Genomic DNA, 20574 nt, shown 5'->3' with positions numbered 1-20574 from the left:
GGATGGTGTGAACGATGGTGCGAGGGATGGTGTGATCCTTGGTGCTAGGTATGTGTGATGGATGCTGGTGTGATCCTTGGTGCGAGGGATGGTGTGAACGATGGTGCGAGGGATGGTGTGATGGATGCTGAAGGGCTGGTGTGATCCTTGGTGCGAGGGATGGTGTGAACGATGGTGCGAGGGATGGTGTGAACGATGGAGCGAGGGATGGTGTGAACGATAGTGCGAGGGATGGTGTGATGGATGCTGAAGTGCTGGTGTGATCCTTGGTGCGAGGGATGGTGTGATGGATGCTGAAGTGCTGGTGTGATCCTAGGTGTGATGGATGCTGGTGTGATCCTTGGTGCGAGGGATGGTGTGAACGATGATGCGAGGGATGGTGTGATGGATGCTGAAGGGCTGGTGTGATCCTTGGTGCGAGGGATGGTGTGATGGATGCTGAAGGGCTGGTGTGATCCTTGGTGCGAGGGATGGTGTGAACGATGGTGCGAGGGATGGTGTGATGGATGCTGAAGTGCTGGTGTGATCCTTGGTGCGAGGGATGGTGTGAACGATGGTGCGAGGGATGGTGTGATGGATGCTGAAGTGCTGGTGTGATCCTTGGTGCGAGGGATGGTGTGATGGATGCTGAAGTGCTGGTGTGATCCTAGGTGTGATGGATGCTGGTGTGATCCTTGGTGCGAGGGATGGTGTGAACGATGGTGCGAGGGATGGTGTGATCCTTGGTGCTAGGTATGTGTGATGGATGCTGGTGTGACCCTTGGTGGGAGGGATGGTGTGAACGATGGTGCGAGGGATGGTGTGATGGATGCTGAAGGGCTGGTGTGATCCTTGGTGCGAGGGATGGTGTGAACGATGGTGCGAGGGATGGAGCGAGGGATGGTGTGAACGATAGTGCGAGGGATGGTGTGATGGATGCTGAAGTGCTGGTGTGATCCTTGGTGCGAGGGATGGTGTGATGGATGCTGAAGTGCTGGTGTGATCCTAGGTGTGATGGATGCTGGTGTGATCCTTGGTGCGAGGGATGGTGTGAACGATGATGCGAGGGATGGTGTGATGGATGCTGAAGGGCTGGTGTGATCCTTGGTGCGAGGGATGGTGTGATGGATGCTGAAGGGCTGGTGTGATCCTTGGTGCGAGGGATGGTGTGAACGATGGTGCGAGGGATGGTGTGATGGATGCTGAAGTGCTGGTGTGATCCTTGGTGCGAGGGATGGTGTGAACGATGGTGCGAGGGATGGTGTGATGGATGCTGAAGTGCTGGTGTGATCCTTGGTGCGAGGGATGGTGTGATGGATGCTGAAGTGCTGGTGTGATCCTTGGTGCGAGGGATGGTGTGAACGATGGTGCGAGGGATGGTGTGATGGATGCTGAAGTGCTGGTGTAATCCTTGGTGCGAGGGATGGTGTGATGGATGCTGAAGTGCTGGTGTGATCCTTGGTGCGAGGGATGGTGTGAACGATGGTGCGAGGGATGGTGTGATCCTAGGTGCTAGGTATGTGTGATGGATGCTGGTGTGATCCTTGGTGCGAGGGATGGTGTGAACGATGATGCGAGGGATGGTGTGATGGATGCTGAAGTGCTGGGGTGATCCTTGGTGCGAGGGATGGTGTAAATGGATGCTGAAGTGCTGGTGTGATCCTTGGTGTGATGGATGCTGGTGTAATCCTTGGTGCGAGGGATGGTGTGATCCTTGGTGCGAGGGATGGTGTGAACGATGGTGCAAGGGATGATGTGATGGATGCTGAAGTGCTGGTGTAATCCTTGGTGCGAGGGATGGTGTGAACGATGGTGCGAGGGATGATGTGATGGATGCTGAAGTGCTGGTGTGATCCTTGGTGCGAGGGATGGTGTGATGGATGCTGAAGTGCTGGTGTGATCCTTGGTGTGATGGATGCTGGTGTGATCCTTGGTGCGAGGGATGGTGTGATCCTTGGTGCGAGGGATGGTGTGAACGATGGTGCGAGGGATGATGTGATGGATGCTGAAGTGCTGGTGTGATCCTTGGTGCGAGGGATGGTGTGAGCGATGGTGCGAGGGATGGTGTGATGGATGCTGAAGTGCTGGTGTGATCCTTGGTGCGAGGGATGGTGTGATGGATGCTGAAGTGCTGGTGTGATCCTAGGTGTGATGGATGCTGGTGTGATCCTTGGTGCGAGGGATGGTGTGAACGATGGTGCGAGGGATGGTGTGATCCTTGGTGCTAGGTATGTGTGATGGATGCTGGTGTGATCCTTGGTGCGAGGGATGGTGTGAACGATGGTGCGAGGGATGGTGTGATGGATGCTGAAGGGCTGGTGTGATCCTTGGTGCGAGGGATGGTGTGAACGATGGTGCGAGGGATGGTGTGAACGATGGAGCGAGGGATGGTGTGAACGATAGTGCAAGGGATGGTGTGATGGATGCTGAAGTGCTGGTGTGATCCTTGGTGCGAGGGATGGTGTGATGGATGCTGAAGTGCTGGTGTGATCCTAGGTGTGATGGATGCTGGTGTGATCCTTGGTGCGAGGGATGGTGTGAACGATGATGCGAGGGATGGTGTGATGGATGCTGAAGGGCTGGTGTGATCCTTGGTGCGAGGGATGGTGTGATGGATGCTGAAGGGCTGGTGTGATCCTTGGTGCGAGGGATGGTGTGAACGATGGTGCGAGGGATGGTGTGATGGATGCTGAAGTGCTGGTGTGATCCTTGGTGCGAGGGATGGTGTGAACGATGGTGCGAGGGATGGTGTGATGGATGCTGAAGTGCTGGTGTGATCCTTGGTGCGAGGGATGGTGTGATGGATGCTTAAGTGCTGGTGTGATCCTTGGTGCGAGGGATGGTGTGAACGATGGTGCGAGGGATGGTGTGATGGATGCTGAAGTGCTGGTGTAATCCTTGGTGCGAGGGATGGTGTGATGGATGCTGAAGTGCTGGTGTGATCCTTGGTGCGAGGGATGGTGTGAACGATGGTGCGAGGGATGGTGTGATCCTTGGTGCTAGGTATGTGTGATGGATGCTGGTGTGATCCTTGGTGCGAGGGATGGTGTGAACGATGATGCGAGGGATGGTGTGATGGATGCTGAAGTGCTGGGGTGATCCTTGGTGCGAGGGATGGTGTAAATGGATGCTGAAGTGCTGGTGTGATCCTTGGTGTGATGGATGCTGGTGTAATCCTTGGTGCGAGGGATGGTGTGATCCTTGGTGCGAGGGATGGTGTGAACGATGGTGCAAGGGATGATGTGATGGATGCTGAAGTGCTGGTGTAATCCTTGGTGCGAGGGATGGTGTGAACGATGGTGCGAGGGATGATGTGATGGATGCTGAAGTGCTGGTGTGATCCTTGGTGCGAGGGATGGTGTGATGGATGCTGAAGTGCTGGTGTGATCCTTGGTGTGATGGATGCTGGTGTGATCCTTGGTGCGAGGGATGGTGTGATCCTTGGTGCGAGGGATGGTGTGAACGATGGTGCGAGGGATGATGTGATGGATGCTGAAGTGCTGGTGTGATCCTTGGTGCGAGGGATGGTGTGAGCGATGGTGCGAGGGATGGTGTGATGGATGCTGAAGTGCTGGTGTGATCCTTGGTGCGAGGGATGGTGTGATGGATGCTGAAGTGCTGGTGTGATCCTAGGTGTGATGGATGCTGGTGTGATCCTTGGTGCGAGGGATGGTGTGAACGATGGTGCGAGGGATGGTGTGATCCTTGGTGCTAGGTATGTGTGATGGATGCTGGTGTGATCCTTGGTGCGAGGGATGGTGTGAACGATGGTGCGAGGGATGGTGTGATGGATGCTGAAGGGCTGGTGTGATCCTTGGTGCGAGGGATGGTGTGAACGATGGTGCGAGGGATGGTGTGAACGATGGAGCGAGGGATGGTGTGAACGATAGTGCGAGGGATGGTGTGATGGATGCTGAAGTGCTGGTGTGATCCTTGGTGCGAGGGATGGTGTGATGGATGCTGAAGTGCTGGTGTGATCCTAGGTGTGATGGATGCTGGTGTGATCCTTGGTGCGAGGGATGGTGTGAACGATGATGCGAGGGATGGTGTGATGGATGCTGAAGGGCTGGTGTGATCCTTGGTGCGAGGGATGGTGTGATGGATGCTGAAGGGCTGGTGTGATCCTTGGTGCGAGGGATGGTGTGAACGATGGTGTGAGGGATGGTGTGATGGATGCTGAAGTGCTGGTGTGATCCTTGGTGCGAGGGATGGTGTGAACGATGGTGCGAGGGATGGTGTGATGGATGCTGAAGTGCTGGTGTGATCCTTGGTGCGAGGGATGGTGTGATGGATGCTGAAGTGCTGGTGTGATCCTTGGTGCGAGGGATGGTGTGAACGATGGTGCGAGGGATGGTGTGATGGATGCTGAAGTGCTGGTGTGATCCTTGGTGCGAGGGATGGTGTGATGGATGCTGAAGTGCTGGTGTGATCCTTGGTGCGAGGGATGGTGTGAACGATGGTGCGAGGGATGGTGTGATGGATGCTGAAGTGCTGGTGTGATCCTTGGTGCGAGGGATGGTGTGATGGATGCTGAAGTGCTGATGTGATCCTTGGTGCGAGGGATGGTGTGAACGATGGTGCGAGGGATGGTGTGATCCTTGGTGCTAGGTATGTGTGATGGATGCTGGTGTGATCCTTGGTGCGAGGGATGGTGTGAACGATGATGCGAGGGATGGTGTGATGGATGCTGAAGTGCTGGGGTGATCCTTGGTGCGAGGGATGGTGTAAATGGATGCTGAAGTGCTGGTGTGATCCTTGGTGTGATGGATGCTGGTGTAATCCTTGGTGCGAGGGATGGTGTGATCCTTGGTGCGAGGGATGGTGTGAACGATGGTGCAAGGGATGATGTGATGGATGCTGAAGTGCTGGTGTAATCCTTGGTGCGAGGGATGGTGTGAACGATGGTGCGAGGGATGATGTGATGGATGCTGAAGTGCTGGTGTGATCCTTGGTGCGAGGGATGGTGTGATGGATGCTGAAGTGCTGGTGTGATCCTTGGTGTGATGGATGCTGGTGTGATCCTTGGTGCGAGGGATGGTGTGAACGATGGTGCGAGGGATGATGTGATGGATGCTGAAGTGCTGGTGTGATCCTTGGTGCGAGGGATGGTGTGAGCGATGGTGCGAGGGATGGTGTGATGGATGCTGAAGTGCTGGTGTGATCCTTGGTGCGAGGGATGGTGTGATGGATGCTGAAGTGCTGGTGTGATCCTAGGTGTGATGGATGCTGGTGTGATCCTTGGTGCGAGGGATGGTGTGAACGATGGTGCGAGGGATGGTGTGATCCTTGGTGCTAGGTATGTGTGATGGATGCTGGTGTGATCCTTGGTGCGAGGGATGGTGTGAACGATGGTGCGAGGGATGGTGTGATGGATGCTGAAGGGCTGGTGTGATCCTTGGTGCGAGGGATGGTGTGAACGATGGTGCGAGGGATGGTGTGAACGATGGAGCGAGGGATGGTGTGAACGATAGTGCGAGGGATGGTGTAATGGATGCTGAAGTGCTGGTGTGATCCTTGGTGCGAAGGATGGTGTGATGGATGCTGAAGTGCTGGTGTGATCCTAGGTGTGATGGATGCTGGTGTGATCCTTGGTGCGAGGGATGGTGTGAACGATGATGCGAGGGATGGTGTGATGGATGCTGAAGGGCTGGTGTGATCCTTGGTGCGAGGGATGGTGTGATGGATGCTGAAGGGCTGGTGTGATCCTTGGTGCGAGGGATGGTGTGAACGATGGTGTGAGGGATGGTGTGATGGATGCTGAAGTGCTGGTGTGATCGTTGGTGCGAGGGATGGTGTGAACGATGGTGCGAGGGATGGTGTGATGGATGCTGAAGTGCTGGTGTGATCCTTGGTGCGAGGGATGGTGTGATGGATGCTGAAGTGCTGGTGTGATCCTTGGTGCGAGGGATGGTGTGAACGATGGTGCGAGGGATGGTGTGATGGATGCTGAAGTGCTGGTGTGATCCTTGGTGCGAGGGATGGTGTGATGGATGCTGAAGTGATGGTGTGATCCTTGGTGCGAGGGATGGTGTGAACGATGGTGCGAGGGATGGTGTGATCCTTGGTGCTAGGTATGTGTGATGGATGCTGGTGTGATCCTTGGTGCGAGGGATGGTGTGAACGATGATGCGAGGGATGGTGTGATGGATGCTGAAGGGCTGGTGTGATCCTTGGTGCGAGGGATGGTGTAATGGATGCTGAAGTGCTGGTGTGATCCTTGGTGCGAGGGATGGTGTAAACGATGGTGCGAGGGATGGTGTGATGGATGCTGAAGTGCTGGTGTGATCCTTGGTGCGAGGGATGGTGTGATGGATGCTGAAGTGCTTGTGTGATCCTTGGTGCGAGGGATGGTGTGAACGATGGTGCAAGCGATCGGAACCCCGGTGCAGCTGCACTATTACACTGACAGTGAGCGTCCCAGCGCTTGTACTCCCTTGCGCGCTGTTGCATCATGGGAAGGCTGACTACCATTTACATATTATCGCTCCGTGTTCCGGCGGCAGATGCTGTTGCAGTTGTTTCCTCCTCTGAATCAGACACTCGGTCATATCTACTTTATTCATTCATTGCTGGAGTCGTGCTTTTCCATGGAGATAAGTGCACCATGGCTACAGCAGCAGGGACTGGGATATGGGGGAACAGCCCACCACACTCTCTGTATCACTGGTCTCTAATATTTCTACTCTAGCCTTGGAGACAAAAGAACTGGACTGTGCTCATATCAACTCCCGCTTAGAAGTATCTCAGGGAGAATATCTGCAAGCAAAAGAAGTGAGTGATTCAATGCAACCAGTTCAGTGTCCCTGCATCCCTCTCCTCCTATTCATCATGTCAGTGTCCTGCATCCCTCTCCTCCTATTCATCCTGTCAGTGTCCTGCATCCCTCTCCTCCTATTCATCCTGTCAGTGTCCCTGCATCCCTCTCCTCCTATTCATCCTGTCAGTGTCCTGCATCCCTCTCCTCCTATTCATCCTGTCAGTGTCCTGCATCCCTCTCCTCCTATTCATCCTGTCAGTGTCCCTGCATCCCTCTCCTCCTATTCATCCTGTCAGTGTCCTGCTTCCCTCTCCTCCTATTCATCCTGTCAGTGTCCCTGCATCCCTCTCCTCCTATTCATCATGTCAGTGTCCCTGCATCCCTCTCCTCCTATTAATCCTGTCAGTGTCCTGCATCCCTCTCCTCCTATTAATCCTGTCAGTGTCCTGCATCCCTCTCCTCCTATTCATCCTGTCAGTGTCCCTGCATCCCTCTCCTCCTATTCATCCTGTCAGTGTCCTGCATCCCTCTCCTCCTATTCATCCTGTCAGTGTCCTGCATCCCTCTCCTCCTATTCATCCTGTCAGTGTCCCTGCATCCCTCTCCTCCTATTCATCCTGTCAGTGTCCTGCATCCCTCTCCTCCTATTCATCCTGTCAGTGTCCTGCATCCCTCTCCTCCTATTCATCCTGTCAGTGTCCCTGCATCCCTCTCCTCCTATTCATCCTGTCAGTGTCCTGCATCCCTCTCCTCCTATTCAACCTGTCAGTGTCCTGCATCCCTCTCCTATTCATCCTGTCAGTGTCCCTACATCCCTCTCCTCCTATTCATCCTGTCAGTGTCCTGCATCCCTCTCCTCCTATTCATCCTGTCAGTGTCCTACATCCCTCTCCTATTCATCCTGTCAGTGTCCCTACATCCCTCTCCTCCTATTCATCCTGTCAGTGTCCCTGCATCCCTCTCCTCCTATTCATCCTGTCAGTGTCCCTGCATCCCTCTCCTCCTATTCATCCTGTCAGTGTCCTGCATCCCTCTCCTCCTATTCATCCTGTCAGTGTCCATGCATCCCTCTCCTCCTATTCATCCTGTCAGTGTCCTGCATCCCTCTCCTCCTATTCATCCTGTCAGTGTCCCTACATCCCTCTCCTCCTATTCATCCTGTCAGTGTCCCTGTATCCCTCTCCTCCTATTCATCCTGTCAGTGTCCCTGCATCCCTCTCCTCCTATTCATCCTGTCAGTGTCCTGCATCCCTCTCCTCCTATTCATCCTGTCAGTGTCCCTGCATCCCTCTCCTACTATTCATCCTGTAAGTGTCCTGCATCCCTCTCCTCCTATTCATCCTGTCAGTGTGCCTGCATCCCTCTCCTATTCATCCTGTTAGTGTCCTGCTTCCCTCCTCCTATTCATCCTGTCAGTGTCCTGCATCCCTCTCCTCCTATTCATCCTGTCAGTGTCCCTGCATCCCTCTCCTCCTATTCATCCTGTCAGTGTCCTGCATCCCTCTCCTCCTATTCATCCTGTCAGTGTCCCTGCATACCTCTCCTATTCATCCTGTCAGTGTCCTGCATACCTCTCCTCCTATTCATCCTGTCAGTGTCCTGCATCCCTCTCCTCCTATTCATCCTGTCAGTGTCCTGCTTCCCTCCTATTCATCCTGTCAGTGTCCTGCATACCTCTCCTCCTATTCATCCTGTCAGTGTCCCTGCATCTCTCTCCTCCTATTCATCCTGTCAGTGTCCTGCTTCCCTCCTCCTATTCATCCTGTCAGTGTCCTGCATCCCTCTCCTCCTATTCATCCTGTCAGTGTCCTGCATCCCTCTCCTCCTATTCATCCTGTCAGTGTCCCTGCATCCCTCTCCTCCTATTCATCCTGTCAGTGTCCTGCATCCCTCTCCTCCTATTCATCCTGTCAGTGTCCCTGCATACCTCTCCTCCTATTCATCCTGTCAGTGTCCTGCATCCCTCTCCTCCTATTCATCCTGTCAGTGCCCCTGCTTCCCTCTCCTCCTATTCATCCTGTCAGTGTCCTGCTTCCCTCTCCTCCTATTCATCCTGTCAGTGTCCCTGCTTCCCTCTCCTCCTATTCATCCTGTCAGTGTCCTGCATCTCTCTCCTCCTATTCATCCTGTCAGTGTCCCTGCTTCCCTCTCCTCCTATTCATCCTGTCAGTGTCCTGCTTCCCTCTGCTCCTATTCATCCTGTCTGAGTGCAGCGTTATATGGGGGGTGTTAGTGATGCTGAGTGCAGCATTACATGGAGGAGCAGTTGGAGTGATGCTGAGTGCAGCATGCTGTGTTGTGGAGCAGTTCGTGTAATGTATAGAGCAGTGTTGGCTGCAGTTGGAGTGATGCTGAGTGCAGCATGCTATGTTGTGGAGCAGTTAGTGTAATGTATAGAGCAGTGTTGGCTGCAGTTGGAGTGATGCTGAGTGCAGCATGTTATGTTGTGGAGCAGTTAGTGTAATGTATAGAGCAGTGTTGGCTGCAGTTGGAGTGATGCTGAGTGCAGCATGTTATGTCGTGGAGCAGTTAGTGTAATGTATAGAGCAGTGTTGGCTGCAGTTGGAGTGATGCTGAGTGCAGCATGCTATGTTGTGGAGCAGTTAGTGTAATGTATAGAGCAGTGTTGGCTGCAGTTGGAGTGATGCTGAGTGCAGCATGTTATGTTGTGGAGCAGTTAGTGTAATGTACAGTATAGAGCAGTGTTGGCTGCAGTTGGAGTGATGCTGAGGGCAGCATGTTATGTTGTGGAGCAGTTAGTGTAATGTATAGAGCAGTGTTGGCTGCAGTTGGAGTGATGCTGAGTGCAGCATGCTATGTTGTGGAGCAGTTAGTGTAATGTATAGAGCAGTGTTGGCTGCAGTTGGAGTGATGCTGAGTGCAGCATGCTATGTTGTGGAGCAGTTAGTGTAATGTATAGAGCAGTGTTGGCTGCAGTTGGAGTGATGCTGAGTGCAGCATGTTATGTTGTGGAGCAGTTAGTGTAATGTACAGTATAGAGCAGTGTTGGCTGCAGTTGGAGTGATGCTGAGTGCAGCATGCTATGTTGTGGAGCAGTTAGTATAATGTATAGTATAGAGTAGTGTTGGCTGCAGTTGGAGTGATGCTGAGTGCAGCATGTTATGTTGTGGAGCAGTTAGTGTAATGTAGTAGAGTAGTGTTGGCTGCAGTTGGAGTGATGCTGAGTGCAGCATGCTATGTTGTGGAGCAGTTAGTGTAATGTATAGAGCAGTGTTGGCTGCAGTTGAAGTGATGCTGAGTGCAGCATGTTATGTTGTGGAGCAGTTAGTGTAATGTATAGAGCAGTGTTGGCTGCAGTTGGAGTGATGCTGAGTGCAGCATGTTATGTCGTGGAGCAGTTAGTGTAATGTATAGAGTAGTGTTGACTGCAGTTGGAGTGATGCTGAGTGCAGCATGCTATGTTGTGGAGCAGTTAGTGTAATGTATAGAGCAGTGTTGGCTGCAGTTGGAGTGATGCTGAGTGCAGCATGCTATGTTGTGGAGCAGTTAGTGTAATGTATAGAACAGTGTTGGCTGCAGTTGGAGTGATGCTGAGTGCAGCATGTTATGTTGTGGAGCAGTTAGTGTAATGTACAGTATAGAGTAGTGTTGGCTGCAGTTGGAGTGATGCTGAGTGCAGCATGCTATGTTGTGGAGCAGTTAGTGTAATGTACAGTATAGAGTAGTGTTGGCTGCAGCTGGAGTGATGCTGAGTGCAGCATGCTATGTTGTGGAGCAGTTAGTGTAATGTATAGAGCAGTGTTGGCTGCAGTTGGAGTGATGCTGAGTGCAGCATGCTATGTTGTGGAGCAGTTAGTGTAATGTACAGTATAGAGTAGTGTTGGCTGCAGCTGGAGTGATGCTGAGTGCAGCATGCTATGTTGTGGAGCAGTTAGTGTAATGTATAGAGCAGTGTTGGCTGCAGTTGGAGTGATGCTGAGTGCAGCATGCTATGTTGTGGAGCAGTTAGTGTAATGTATAGAGCAGTGTTGGCTGCAGTTGGAGTGATGCTGAGTGCAGCATGCTATGTTGTGGAGCAGTTAGTGTAATGTACAGTATAGAGTAGTGTTGGCTGCAGTTGGAGTGATGCTGAGTGCAGCATGCTATGTTGTGGAGCAGTTAGTGTAATGTATAGAGCAGTGTTGGCTGCAGTTGGAGTGATACTGAGTGCAGCATGCTATGTTGTGCAGCAGTTAGTGTAATGTACAGTATAGAGTAGTGTTGGCTGCAGTTGGAGTGATGCTAAGTGCAGCATGCTATGTTGTGGAGCAGTTAGTGTAATGTATAGAGCAGTGTTGGCTGCAGTTGGAGTGATGCTGAGTGCAGCATGTTATGTCGTGGAGCAGTTAGTGTAATGTATAGAGCAGTGTTGGCTGCAGTTGGAGTGATGCTGAGTGCAGCATGCTATGTTGTGGAGCAGTTAGTGCAATGTATAGAGCAGTGTTGGCTGCAGTTGGAGTGATGCTGAGTGCAGCATGTTATGTCGTGGAGCAGTTAGTGTGATGTATAGAGTAGTGTTGGCTGCAGTTGGAGTGATGCTGAGTGCAGCATGCTATGTTGTGGAGCAGTTAGTGTAATGTATAGAGCAGTGTTGGCTGCAGTTGGAGTGATGCTGAGTGCAGCATGTTATGTCGTGGAGCAGTTAGTGTAATGTATAGAGTAGTGTTGGCTGCAGTTGGAGTGATGCTGAGTGCAGCATGTTATGTAGTGGAGCAGTTAGTGTAATGTATAGAGTAGTGTTGGCTGCAGTTGGAGTGATACTGAGTGCAGCATGCTATGTTGTGGAGCAGTTAGTGTAATGTATAGAGTAGTGTTGGCTGCAGTTGGAGTGATGCTGAGTGCAGCATGTTATGTCGTGGAGCAGTTAGTGTAATGTATAGAGCAGTGTTGGCTGCAGTTGGAGTGATGCTGAGTGCAGCATGCTATGTTGTGGAGCAGTTAGTGTAATGTATAGAGCAGTGTTGGCTGCAGTTGGAGTGATGCTGAGTGCAGCATGTTATGTCGTGGAGCAGTTAGTGTAATGTATAGAGCAGTGTTGGCTGCAGTTGGAGTGATGCTGAGTGCAGCATGCTATGTTGTGGAGCAGTTAGTGTAATGTATAGAGCAGTGTTGGCTGCAGTTGGAGTGATGCTGAGTGCAGCATGCTATGTCGTGGAGCAGTTAGTGTAATGTATAGAGCAGTGTTGGCTGCAGTTGCAGTGATGCTGAGTGCAGCATGCTATGTTGTGGAGCAGTTAGTGTAATGTATAGAGCAGTGTTGGCTGCAGTTGGAGTGATGCTGAGTGCAGCATGCTATGTCGTGGAGCAGTTAGTGTAATGTATAGAGCAGTGTTGGCTGCAGTTGGAGTGATGCTGAGTGCAGCATGCTATGTCGTGGAGCAGTTAGTGTAATGTATAGAGCAGTGTTGGCTGCAGTTGGAGTGATGCTGAGTGCAGCATGCTATGTCGTGGAGCAGTTAGTGTAATGTATAGAGCAGTGTTGGCTGCAGTTGGAGTGATGCTGAGTGCAGCATGCTATGTCGTGGAGCAGTTAGTGTAATGTATAGAGCAGTGTTGGCTGCAGTTGCAGTGATGCTGAGTGCAGCATGCTATGTTGTGGAGCAGTTAGTGTAATGTATAGAGCAGTGTTGGCTGCAGTTGGAGTGATGCTGAGTGCAGCATGCTATGTTGTGGAGCAGTTAGTGTAATGTATAGAGCAGTGTTGGCTGCAGTTGGAGTGATGCTGAGTGCAGCATGCTATGTCGTGGAGCAGTTAGTGTAATGTATAGAGCAGTGTTGGCTGCAGTTGGAGTGATGCTGAGTGCAGCATGCTATGTCGTGGAGCAGTTAGTGTAATGTATAGAGCAGTGTTGGCTGCAGTTGCAGTGATGCTGAGTGCAGCATGCTATGTTGTGGAGCAGTTAGTGTAATGTATAGAGCAGTGTTGGCTGCAGTTGGAGTGATGCTGAGTGCAGCATGCTATGTTGTTGAGCAGTTAGTGTCAGGGGCGGAACTACTGGCGGGGCAGGCAGTGCATTGCACTGGGGCCCCGCCGCACTCAAGGGCCCACAGCCGCCGGCCGGCATTACATGAATGAGTCACAATGACTCATTGTATGTCATGCCGCAGCCGCACACCAGCGCTCCCGTGACCCGCCCGTCATAAGGAACGATTCTGGCCACCCACACACGAAGGAGGGAGGAGGGTCCGTCCCTCCCTCCCTCATATACAAACAGGTCACAGTCTCTCAGTGAAGGAGAGAGCCGCAGCAGCGCTTTGTTACTGGTGGAGGCGCTGCTGCTGCTGCTCCTCTGCTTCACTATAGGCTGTCTCTGAGAACAGCCTATAGGGAAGCAGAGGGGCAGCAGCAGCAGCGCCTCCACCAGTAACACAGCGCTGCTGCGGCTCCCTCCTTCACCTCCCTCCTCCTTCTTCTCTACTGCCCGGGAAGCTGCACCGAGGAGCCTGAGCCAACAGAGAGGGTAAGTATAATTCTTCTTTCTCTATCGTCCTAGTGGATGCTGGGGTTCCTGAAAGGACCATGGGGAATAGCGGCTCCGCAGGAGACAGGGCACAAAAGTAAAGCTTTCCGATCAGGTGGTGTGCACTGGCTCCTCCCCCTATGACCCTCCTCCAGACTCCAGTTAGATTTTTGTGCCCGGCCGAGAAGGGTGCAATCTAGGTGGCTCTCCTAAAGAGCTGCTTAGAAAAAGTTTAGCTTAGGTTTTTTATTTTACAGTGAGTCCTGCTGGCAACAGGATCACTGCAACGAGGGACTGAGGGGAGAAGAAGTGAACTCACCTGCGTGCAGGATGGATTGGCTTCTTGGCTACTGGACATCAGCTCCAGAGGGACGATCACAGGTACAGCCTGGATGGTCACCGGAGCCGCGCCGCCGGCCCCCTTGCAGATGCTGAAGTAAGAAGAGGTCCAGAATCGGCGGCAGAAGACTCCTCAGTCTTCTAAAGGTAGCGCACAGCACTGCAGCTGTGCGCCATTTTCCTCTCAGCACACTTCACACGCAGTCACTGAGGGTGCAGGGCGCTGGGGGGGGGGCGCCCTGGGAGGCAAATGAAAACCTATATATTGGCTAAAAATACCTCACATATAGCCCCCAGAGGCTATATGGAGATATTTAACCCCTGCCATAATCCGTTGAAGAGCGGGAGACGAGCCCGCCGAGAAAGGGGCGGGGCCTATCTCCTCAGCACACAGCGCCATTTTCTCTCACAGAAAGGCTGGAGAGAAGGCTCCCAGGCTCTCCCCTGCACTGCACTACAGAAACAGGGTTAAAACAGAGAGGGGGGGCATTAATTGGCGATATTAATATATATATAAAGATGCTATAAGGGAGAAACACTTATATAAGGTTGTCCCTATATATATTATAGCGTTTTTGGTGTGTGCTGGCAAACTCTCCCTCTGTCTCTCCAAAGGGCTAGTGGGGTCCTGTCCTCTGTCAGAGCATTCCCGGTGTGTGTGCTGTGTGTCGGTACGTATGTGTCGACATGTATGAGGACGATGTTGGTGAGGAGGCGGAGCAATTGCCTGTAATGGGGATGTCACTCTCTAGGGAGTCGACACCGAAATGGGTGGCTTATTGAGAGAATTACGTGAGAAGGTCAACACGCTGCAAGGTCGGTTGACGACATGAGACGGCCGACAAACAATTAGTACCGGTCCAGGCGTCTCAGAAACACCGTCAGGGGCTTTAAAAACGTCCATTTACCTCAGTCGGTCGACACAGACACAGACACGGACACTGAATCCAGTGTCGACGGTGAATAAACAAACGTATTTCTCATTAGGGCCACACGTTAAGGGCAATGAAGGAGGTGTTACATATTTCTGATACTACAAGTACCACAAAAAAGGGTATTATGTGGGAGTGAAAAAACTACCTGTAGTTTTTCCTGAATCAGATTAAATAAAATGAAGTGTGTGATGAAGCGTGGGGTTACCCCGATAGCAAATATTGGCGTTATACCCTTTCCCGCCAGAAGTTAGGGCGCGTTGGGAAACACCCCTTAGGGTGGATAAGGCGCTCACACGCTTATCAAGTGGCGTTACCGTCTCCAGATACGGCCGCCCTCAAGGAGCCAGCTGATAGGAAGCTGGAAAAATATCCTAAAAAATATATACACACATACGGTGGTTATACTGCGACCAGCGATCGCCATCAGCCTGGAGATGCAGTGCTGGGTTGGCTTGGTCGGATTCCCTGACTGAAAATATATTATTGATATAGAGCATTTAATAGGATGCATTCTATATATATGTACGCGAGATGCACAGAGGGATATTTGCACTCTGGCATCAAGATAAGTGCGTTGTCCATATCTCCCAGAAGATGTCATGGACACGACAGTGGTCAGGTGATACAGATCCCATACGGCACATGGAAGTATTGCCGTATAAAGGTGTTACGATTCCTGTACTCCAGACTGGAGAAGATCTTATGGCAGAGATCTGAGTACAGGAATGAAATACAGGTTGTGGGAGCTGGAGAGCCTAGTAACCCCTGGCGCCCTAACTCCGTTGTCTCGCCCGTGTTATCAGAAATCCCCTGCGAGACTATGGTTGCTTGAGCCCATGGCAGCCGCGTTCGAAGGGCGGATTATGTCTGCCCAACCCCGATGCCCCCGCAGGTCTTAATGGGAGACAAGGGGAAGTCCGAGACAGGGAGATAACAAGGGGCCCTCTGACTAAGCAACCAAGCCAGGGGTTACAAGCTAACTTAACTAAATCAAAAGGTATGTGCGGACTAGCCGCCAGGGAAAAGGACAACCAAGGATCCACGGATCCGACACTCCTATCCGGCACCGCTGGACACCAGAGTGGATCTTGTGGAAGCGGAATCCTCCGCAAAGCTCCAGAACTCAAAATAAACACAATAATAAATAGTAGCGGACAAGCCGCAACACACGGCTGCGCCGCGACTCACGAACACCACCAGATGTTAAAGGTGCTCGGTCAGACTCCAGGAACAGATGGTAACTTCCGAGTACTGGATCACTGAGAACAGGAACAAACGAACAGACCGGGACTGGGAACTCTCTCTGCAGCAGAATCAGGCAAACAGGAAGCTATCACCGGCGTCTGTGAGGAGTCCTGGGAGTGCTTTTAACAGAGAGTCTTCCAATCAGCTGTTTGGAGGCTGATTGGATTAAATGCCATGCAGCTGACAAGCTGCATGGCCAGGGAAACAGATGAGTGATAATTACAACATGCCGTGCAGCTGCATGCTACACAGCCAGGAAACCAGTGATGATATAAACTTAGACCCAGCAACGGGGAACACGATCCGACAGTGGCGTCCCCGTTGCTAGGCGCCGGCCGCACTGACGAGCGGACCCTCGGCGCCTAACAAAAGGGAAGGAGTTAGTTGGGGTCGGTCCATCGGACCTGGGGACCACGGCAACAGCTGGGAAATCCAACCTTTTTACCCCAAGTTACATCTCAGCAGAAAAAGACACCGTCTTTTCAGCCTCAATCCTTCCGTTTCCATGAGGCAAACGGGCAAAAGGCCAGTCATATCTGCCCAGACATAGAGGTAAGGGAAGTAGACTGCAGCGGGCAGCCCCTTCCCAGGAAAGGAAGCCCTCCACCACGTCTGCCAAGTCCTCAGCATGACGCTGGGGCCGTGCAAGCGGACTCAGGTGAGGTGGGGGGGTAGTCTCAAGAGTCTCAGCGCGCAGTGGGATCACTCGCAAGTTGACCCCTAGATCGTACAAGTATTATCCCAGGGGTACAGATTGGAGAGTCGAGACATCTTTTCCTCGCAGGTTCCTGAAGTCTGCTTTACCAACGGCTTCCTCCGACAGGGAGGCAGTATTGGAAAAGATTCACAAGCTGTATTTCCAGCAGGTGATAATAAAAGTACCCCTCCTACAACAAGGAAAAGGGTATTAGTCTTCCACACTATATTGTGGTACTGAAGCCAGACGGCTTGGTGAGACGTAGTCTAAATCTGAAATCTTTGAACACTTACATAAAAAGGTTCAAATCAAGATGGAGTCACTCAGAGCAGTGATAGCGAACCAAAAAGGGGACTATATGGTGTCCCTGGACATCAAGGATTACCTCCATGTCCAAATTTGTCCTTCTCAACAAGGATACCTCTGGTTCGTGGTACAGAACTGTCAATATCAGTTTCAGACGCTGCCGTTGAAGTATCCACGGCACCCCGGGCCTTTACCAGGGTAATGGCCGAAAAGATGATTCTTCAAAGAAAAAAGGCATCTTAATTATCCCTTACTTGGACGATATCCTGAAAGGGGCAAGTTCAAGAGAACAGTTGGACGTCGGGAGAGCACTATCTAAAGTAGTTCTACGACAGCACGAGTGGATTTTAAATATTCCAAATATCGCAGCCGTTTTCCGACGATACGTCTGCTGTTCCTAGGAATGATTCTGGGCATAGTCCAGAAAAAGGTTTTCTCCTGGAGGAGAAAGCCAGGGAGTTATCCGAACTAGTCAGAAACCTCCTAAAACCAGACCAGGTATCAGTGCATCAATGCACAGGAGTCCTGGGAAAAATGGTGGCTTCTTACGAAGCGATTCCATTCGGCAGATCTCACGCAAAAAAAAATTTCAGGGGGATTTGCGGGACGAATGGTCCGGATCGCATCTTCAGATGCATCAGCGGATAATCCTGTCTCCAAGGACAAGGGTGTCTCTTCTGTGGGGGCTGCAGAGTGCTCATCTTCTAGAGGGCAGCACGTTCAGCATTCAGGACTGTGTTCTGGTGACCACGGATGCCAGCCTGAGAGGCTGGGGAGCAGTCACACAGGGAAGAAATTTCCAAGGAAGTGTGGTAAAGTCTGGAGACTTCTCTCCACATGAATATACTGGAGCTAAGGGCAATTTACAATGCTCTGAGCCTAGGAAGACCTCTGCTTCAAAGTCAACCGGTGCTGATCCAGTAGGACATCATCATACCAGTCGCCCACGTTAACAGACGGGGCGACACAAGAAGCAGGAGGGCGATGATAGCAAGGATTTTTCGCTGGGCGAAAAATCATGTGATAACACTGTCAGCAGTGTTCATTCCGGGAGTGGACAACTGGGAAGATTTCCTCAGCATGTATGAATTCCACCCGGAAAAGTGGGAACTTAATCTGGAAGTTTCCACATGATTGTAAACCGTTGGGAAAGACCAAAGGTGGTCATGATGGCGTCCCACAGGAAGCGCCAGGTCAAGAGACACTCAGGCAATAGCTGGGACGCTCTGGTAACACCGTGGGTGTACCAGTCGGTGTATGTGTTCCATCCTCTGCCTTTCATACCCAGTGTATTGAGAATGATAGGAAGGAGAGGAGTAAGAACTATACTCGTGGCTCCGGTTTGGCCAAGAAGGACTTGGTACCCGGAACTTCAAGAGATACTAAGAAGGGTCTTGATTCAGCAAGAATCATGTCTGTTCCAAGATTTACCGCAGCTGCGTTGACGCCAGGGCGGGTGAACGCCGGATCCTAAGGGAAAAAGGCATTCCGGAAGAGGTCATCCCTACCCTGGTCAGAGCCAGGAAGGAGGTGACCGCACAACATTATCACCGCTTAGGTGAAAATATGTTCCATGGTGTGAGGCCAGGAAGGCTCCACGGAAGAATTTCAACTAGGTTAATTCCTACATTTCCTGCAAACAGGAGTGTCTATGGGTCTCAAATTGGGGTCCATTAAGGTTCAAATTTCGACTTGTCGATTTTCTTCCAGAAAAGAAATTGGCTTCAGTTCCTGAAGTCCAGAAGTTTGTTAAGGGAGGACTGCATATACAACCCCCCTTTGATGTCTCCAGTGGCACTGGGAGATCTCAACGTAGGTTTGGGATTCCTAAAATCACATTGGTTTAAAACAACTCAAATCTGTGGATTTGATATATCTCACATGGAAAGTGGCCATGCTGTTGGTCCTGGCCGCGGCCAGGCGAGTGTCAGATTTGACGGCTTTGACTCACATAGCCATATCTGATTGTCCATTCGGACAGAGCGAAGCTGCGGACTCGTCCCCAGTTTCTCCTTAAGGTGGTGTCAGCGTTTTCACCTGAACCAGCTTATTGTGGTACCTGCGGCTACTAGGGACTTGGAGGACTCCAAGTTGCTGGATGTTGTCAGGGCCCTGAAAATATAGTTTCCAGGTCGGCTGGAGTCAGGAAATCTGACTTGCTGTTTATCCTGTATGCACCCAACAAGCTGGGTGCTCTTGCTTTTAAGCAGTCGATTGCTCGTTGGATTGGTAGCACAATTCAACTTGCACATTCTGTGGCAGGCCTGCCACAGCCTAAATCTGTTAAAGCCCATTCCACAAGGACGGTGGGCTCATCTTGGGCGGCTGCCCGAGGGGTCTCGGCATTACAACTCTGCCGAGCAGCTACGTGGTCGGGGGAGAACACGTTTGTAAAATTCTACAAATTTGATACCCTGGCAAAAGAGGACCTGGAGTTCTCTCATTCGGTGCTGCAGAGTCATCCGCACTCTCCCGCCCGTTTGGGAGCTTTGGTATAATCCCCATGGTCCTTTCAGGAACCCCAGCATCCACTAGGACGATAGAGAAAATAAGAATTTACTTACCGATAATTCTATTTCTCTGAGTCCGTAGTGGATGCTGGGCGCCCATCCCAAGTGCGGATTATCTGCAATACTTGTACATAGTTATTGCTAACTAAATCGGGTTATTGTTATTGTGAGCCATCTTTCAGAGGCTCCCCTGTTATCATACTGTTAACTGGGTTCAGATCACAGGTTGTACAGTGTGATTGGTGTGGCTGGTATGAGTCTTACCCGGGATTCAAAATTCCTCCCTTATTGTGTACGCTCGTCCGGGCACAGTATCTAACTGGAGTCTGGAGGAGGGTCATAGGGGGAGGAGCCAGTGCACACCACCTGATCGGAAAGCTTTACTTTTGTGCCCTGTCTCCTGCGGAGCCGCTATTCCCCATGGTCCTTTCAGGAACCCCAGCATCCACTACGGACTCCGAGAAATAGAATTATCGGTAAGTAAATTCTTATTTTCTTTCTTTCTTTCTTTCTTTCTTTCTTTCTTTCTTTCTTTCTTTCTTTCTTTCTTTCTTTCTTTCTTTCTTTCTTTCTTTCTGTCTCTTTCTTTTTTTATTTGTTGGGACTGCCTGCCGCAATGTGTAAAAAGGGGGGACTGCCTGCCGCTATGTATAAAAATGGGGAATCTGCCTGCCGCAATGTAAAAAATGGGGAATCTGCCTGCCGCAATGTAAAAATGGGGAATCTGCCTGCCGCAATGTGTAAAAATGGGGAATCTGCCTGCCGCAATGTAAAAATGGGGAATCTGCCTGCCGCAATGTGTAAAAATGGGGAATCTGCCTGCCGCTATGTATAAAAATGGGGAATCTGCCTGCCGCTATGTATAAAAATGGGGAATCTGCCTGCCGCTATGTGTAAAAAGGTAGAATCTGCCTGCCGTAATGTGTAAAAAGGGCACGCTATCTGCCGTTATGTGTAAAAGTGTATGGTGTCTGCCGTAATGTGTAAAATGGGGACGCTGTCTGCCGTAATGTGTAAAATGGGGACGCTGTCTGCCGTAATGTGTAAAAAGTGCACACTGTCTGCCGCTATGTGTAACGAGGGCACGCTGTCTGCCGCTATGTGTAACGAGGGCACGCTGTCTGCCATTGTGTAAAAAGTGTATGCTGTCTGCCGCTATGTGTAACGAGGGCACGCTGTCTGCCGTTATGTGTAAAAAGTGCACACTGTCTGCCGTTATGTGTAAAAAGGGGAATCTGTTCGCTGTAAGGAGTAAAAGGGTCTCTACCTGGTGTAGTGGTGCTACTGTGCGGCGTAATTTGAAGAATGGAGACTACTGTGCACCGTTTTATGAATTGGTATTATT

The 20574-nt window shown here is 51.3% G+C and overlaps 1 protein-coding gene across 1 annotated transcript in view; it reads left to right on the top strand.

Moving 5' to 3' along the window:
• HSF2BP (heat shock transcription factor 2 binding protein) overlaps nt 1-20574 on the top strand; it is a gene marked incomplete at its 3' end in the record, with an annotated part of 311991 nt that overhangs the window by 35201 nt on the left and 256216 nt on the right. The window contains exon 2 of the mRNA XM_063954638.1: nt 6668-6750. Within this exon, the coding sequence (XP_063810708.1) occupies nt 6668-6750 (83 nt within the window). The remainder of the gene's footprint in view (nt 1-6667; nt 6751-20574) is intronic.

The sequence above is a fragment of the Pseudophryne corroboree genome, unplaced genomic scaffold, assembly GCF_028390025.1.
Source record: "Pseudophryne corroboree isolate aPseCor3 unplaced genomic scaffold, aPseCor3.hap2 scaffold_706, whole genome shotgun sequence".
Taxonomy (NCBI): domain Eukaryota; kingdom Metazoa; phylum Chordata; class Amphibia; order Anura; family Myobatrachidae; genus Pseudophryne; species Pseudophryne corroboree.
The sequence above is the reverse complement of the archived record's forward strand: the minus strand, read 5'-3'. Positions and strand labels throughout refer to the sequence as shown.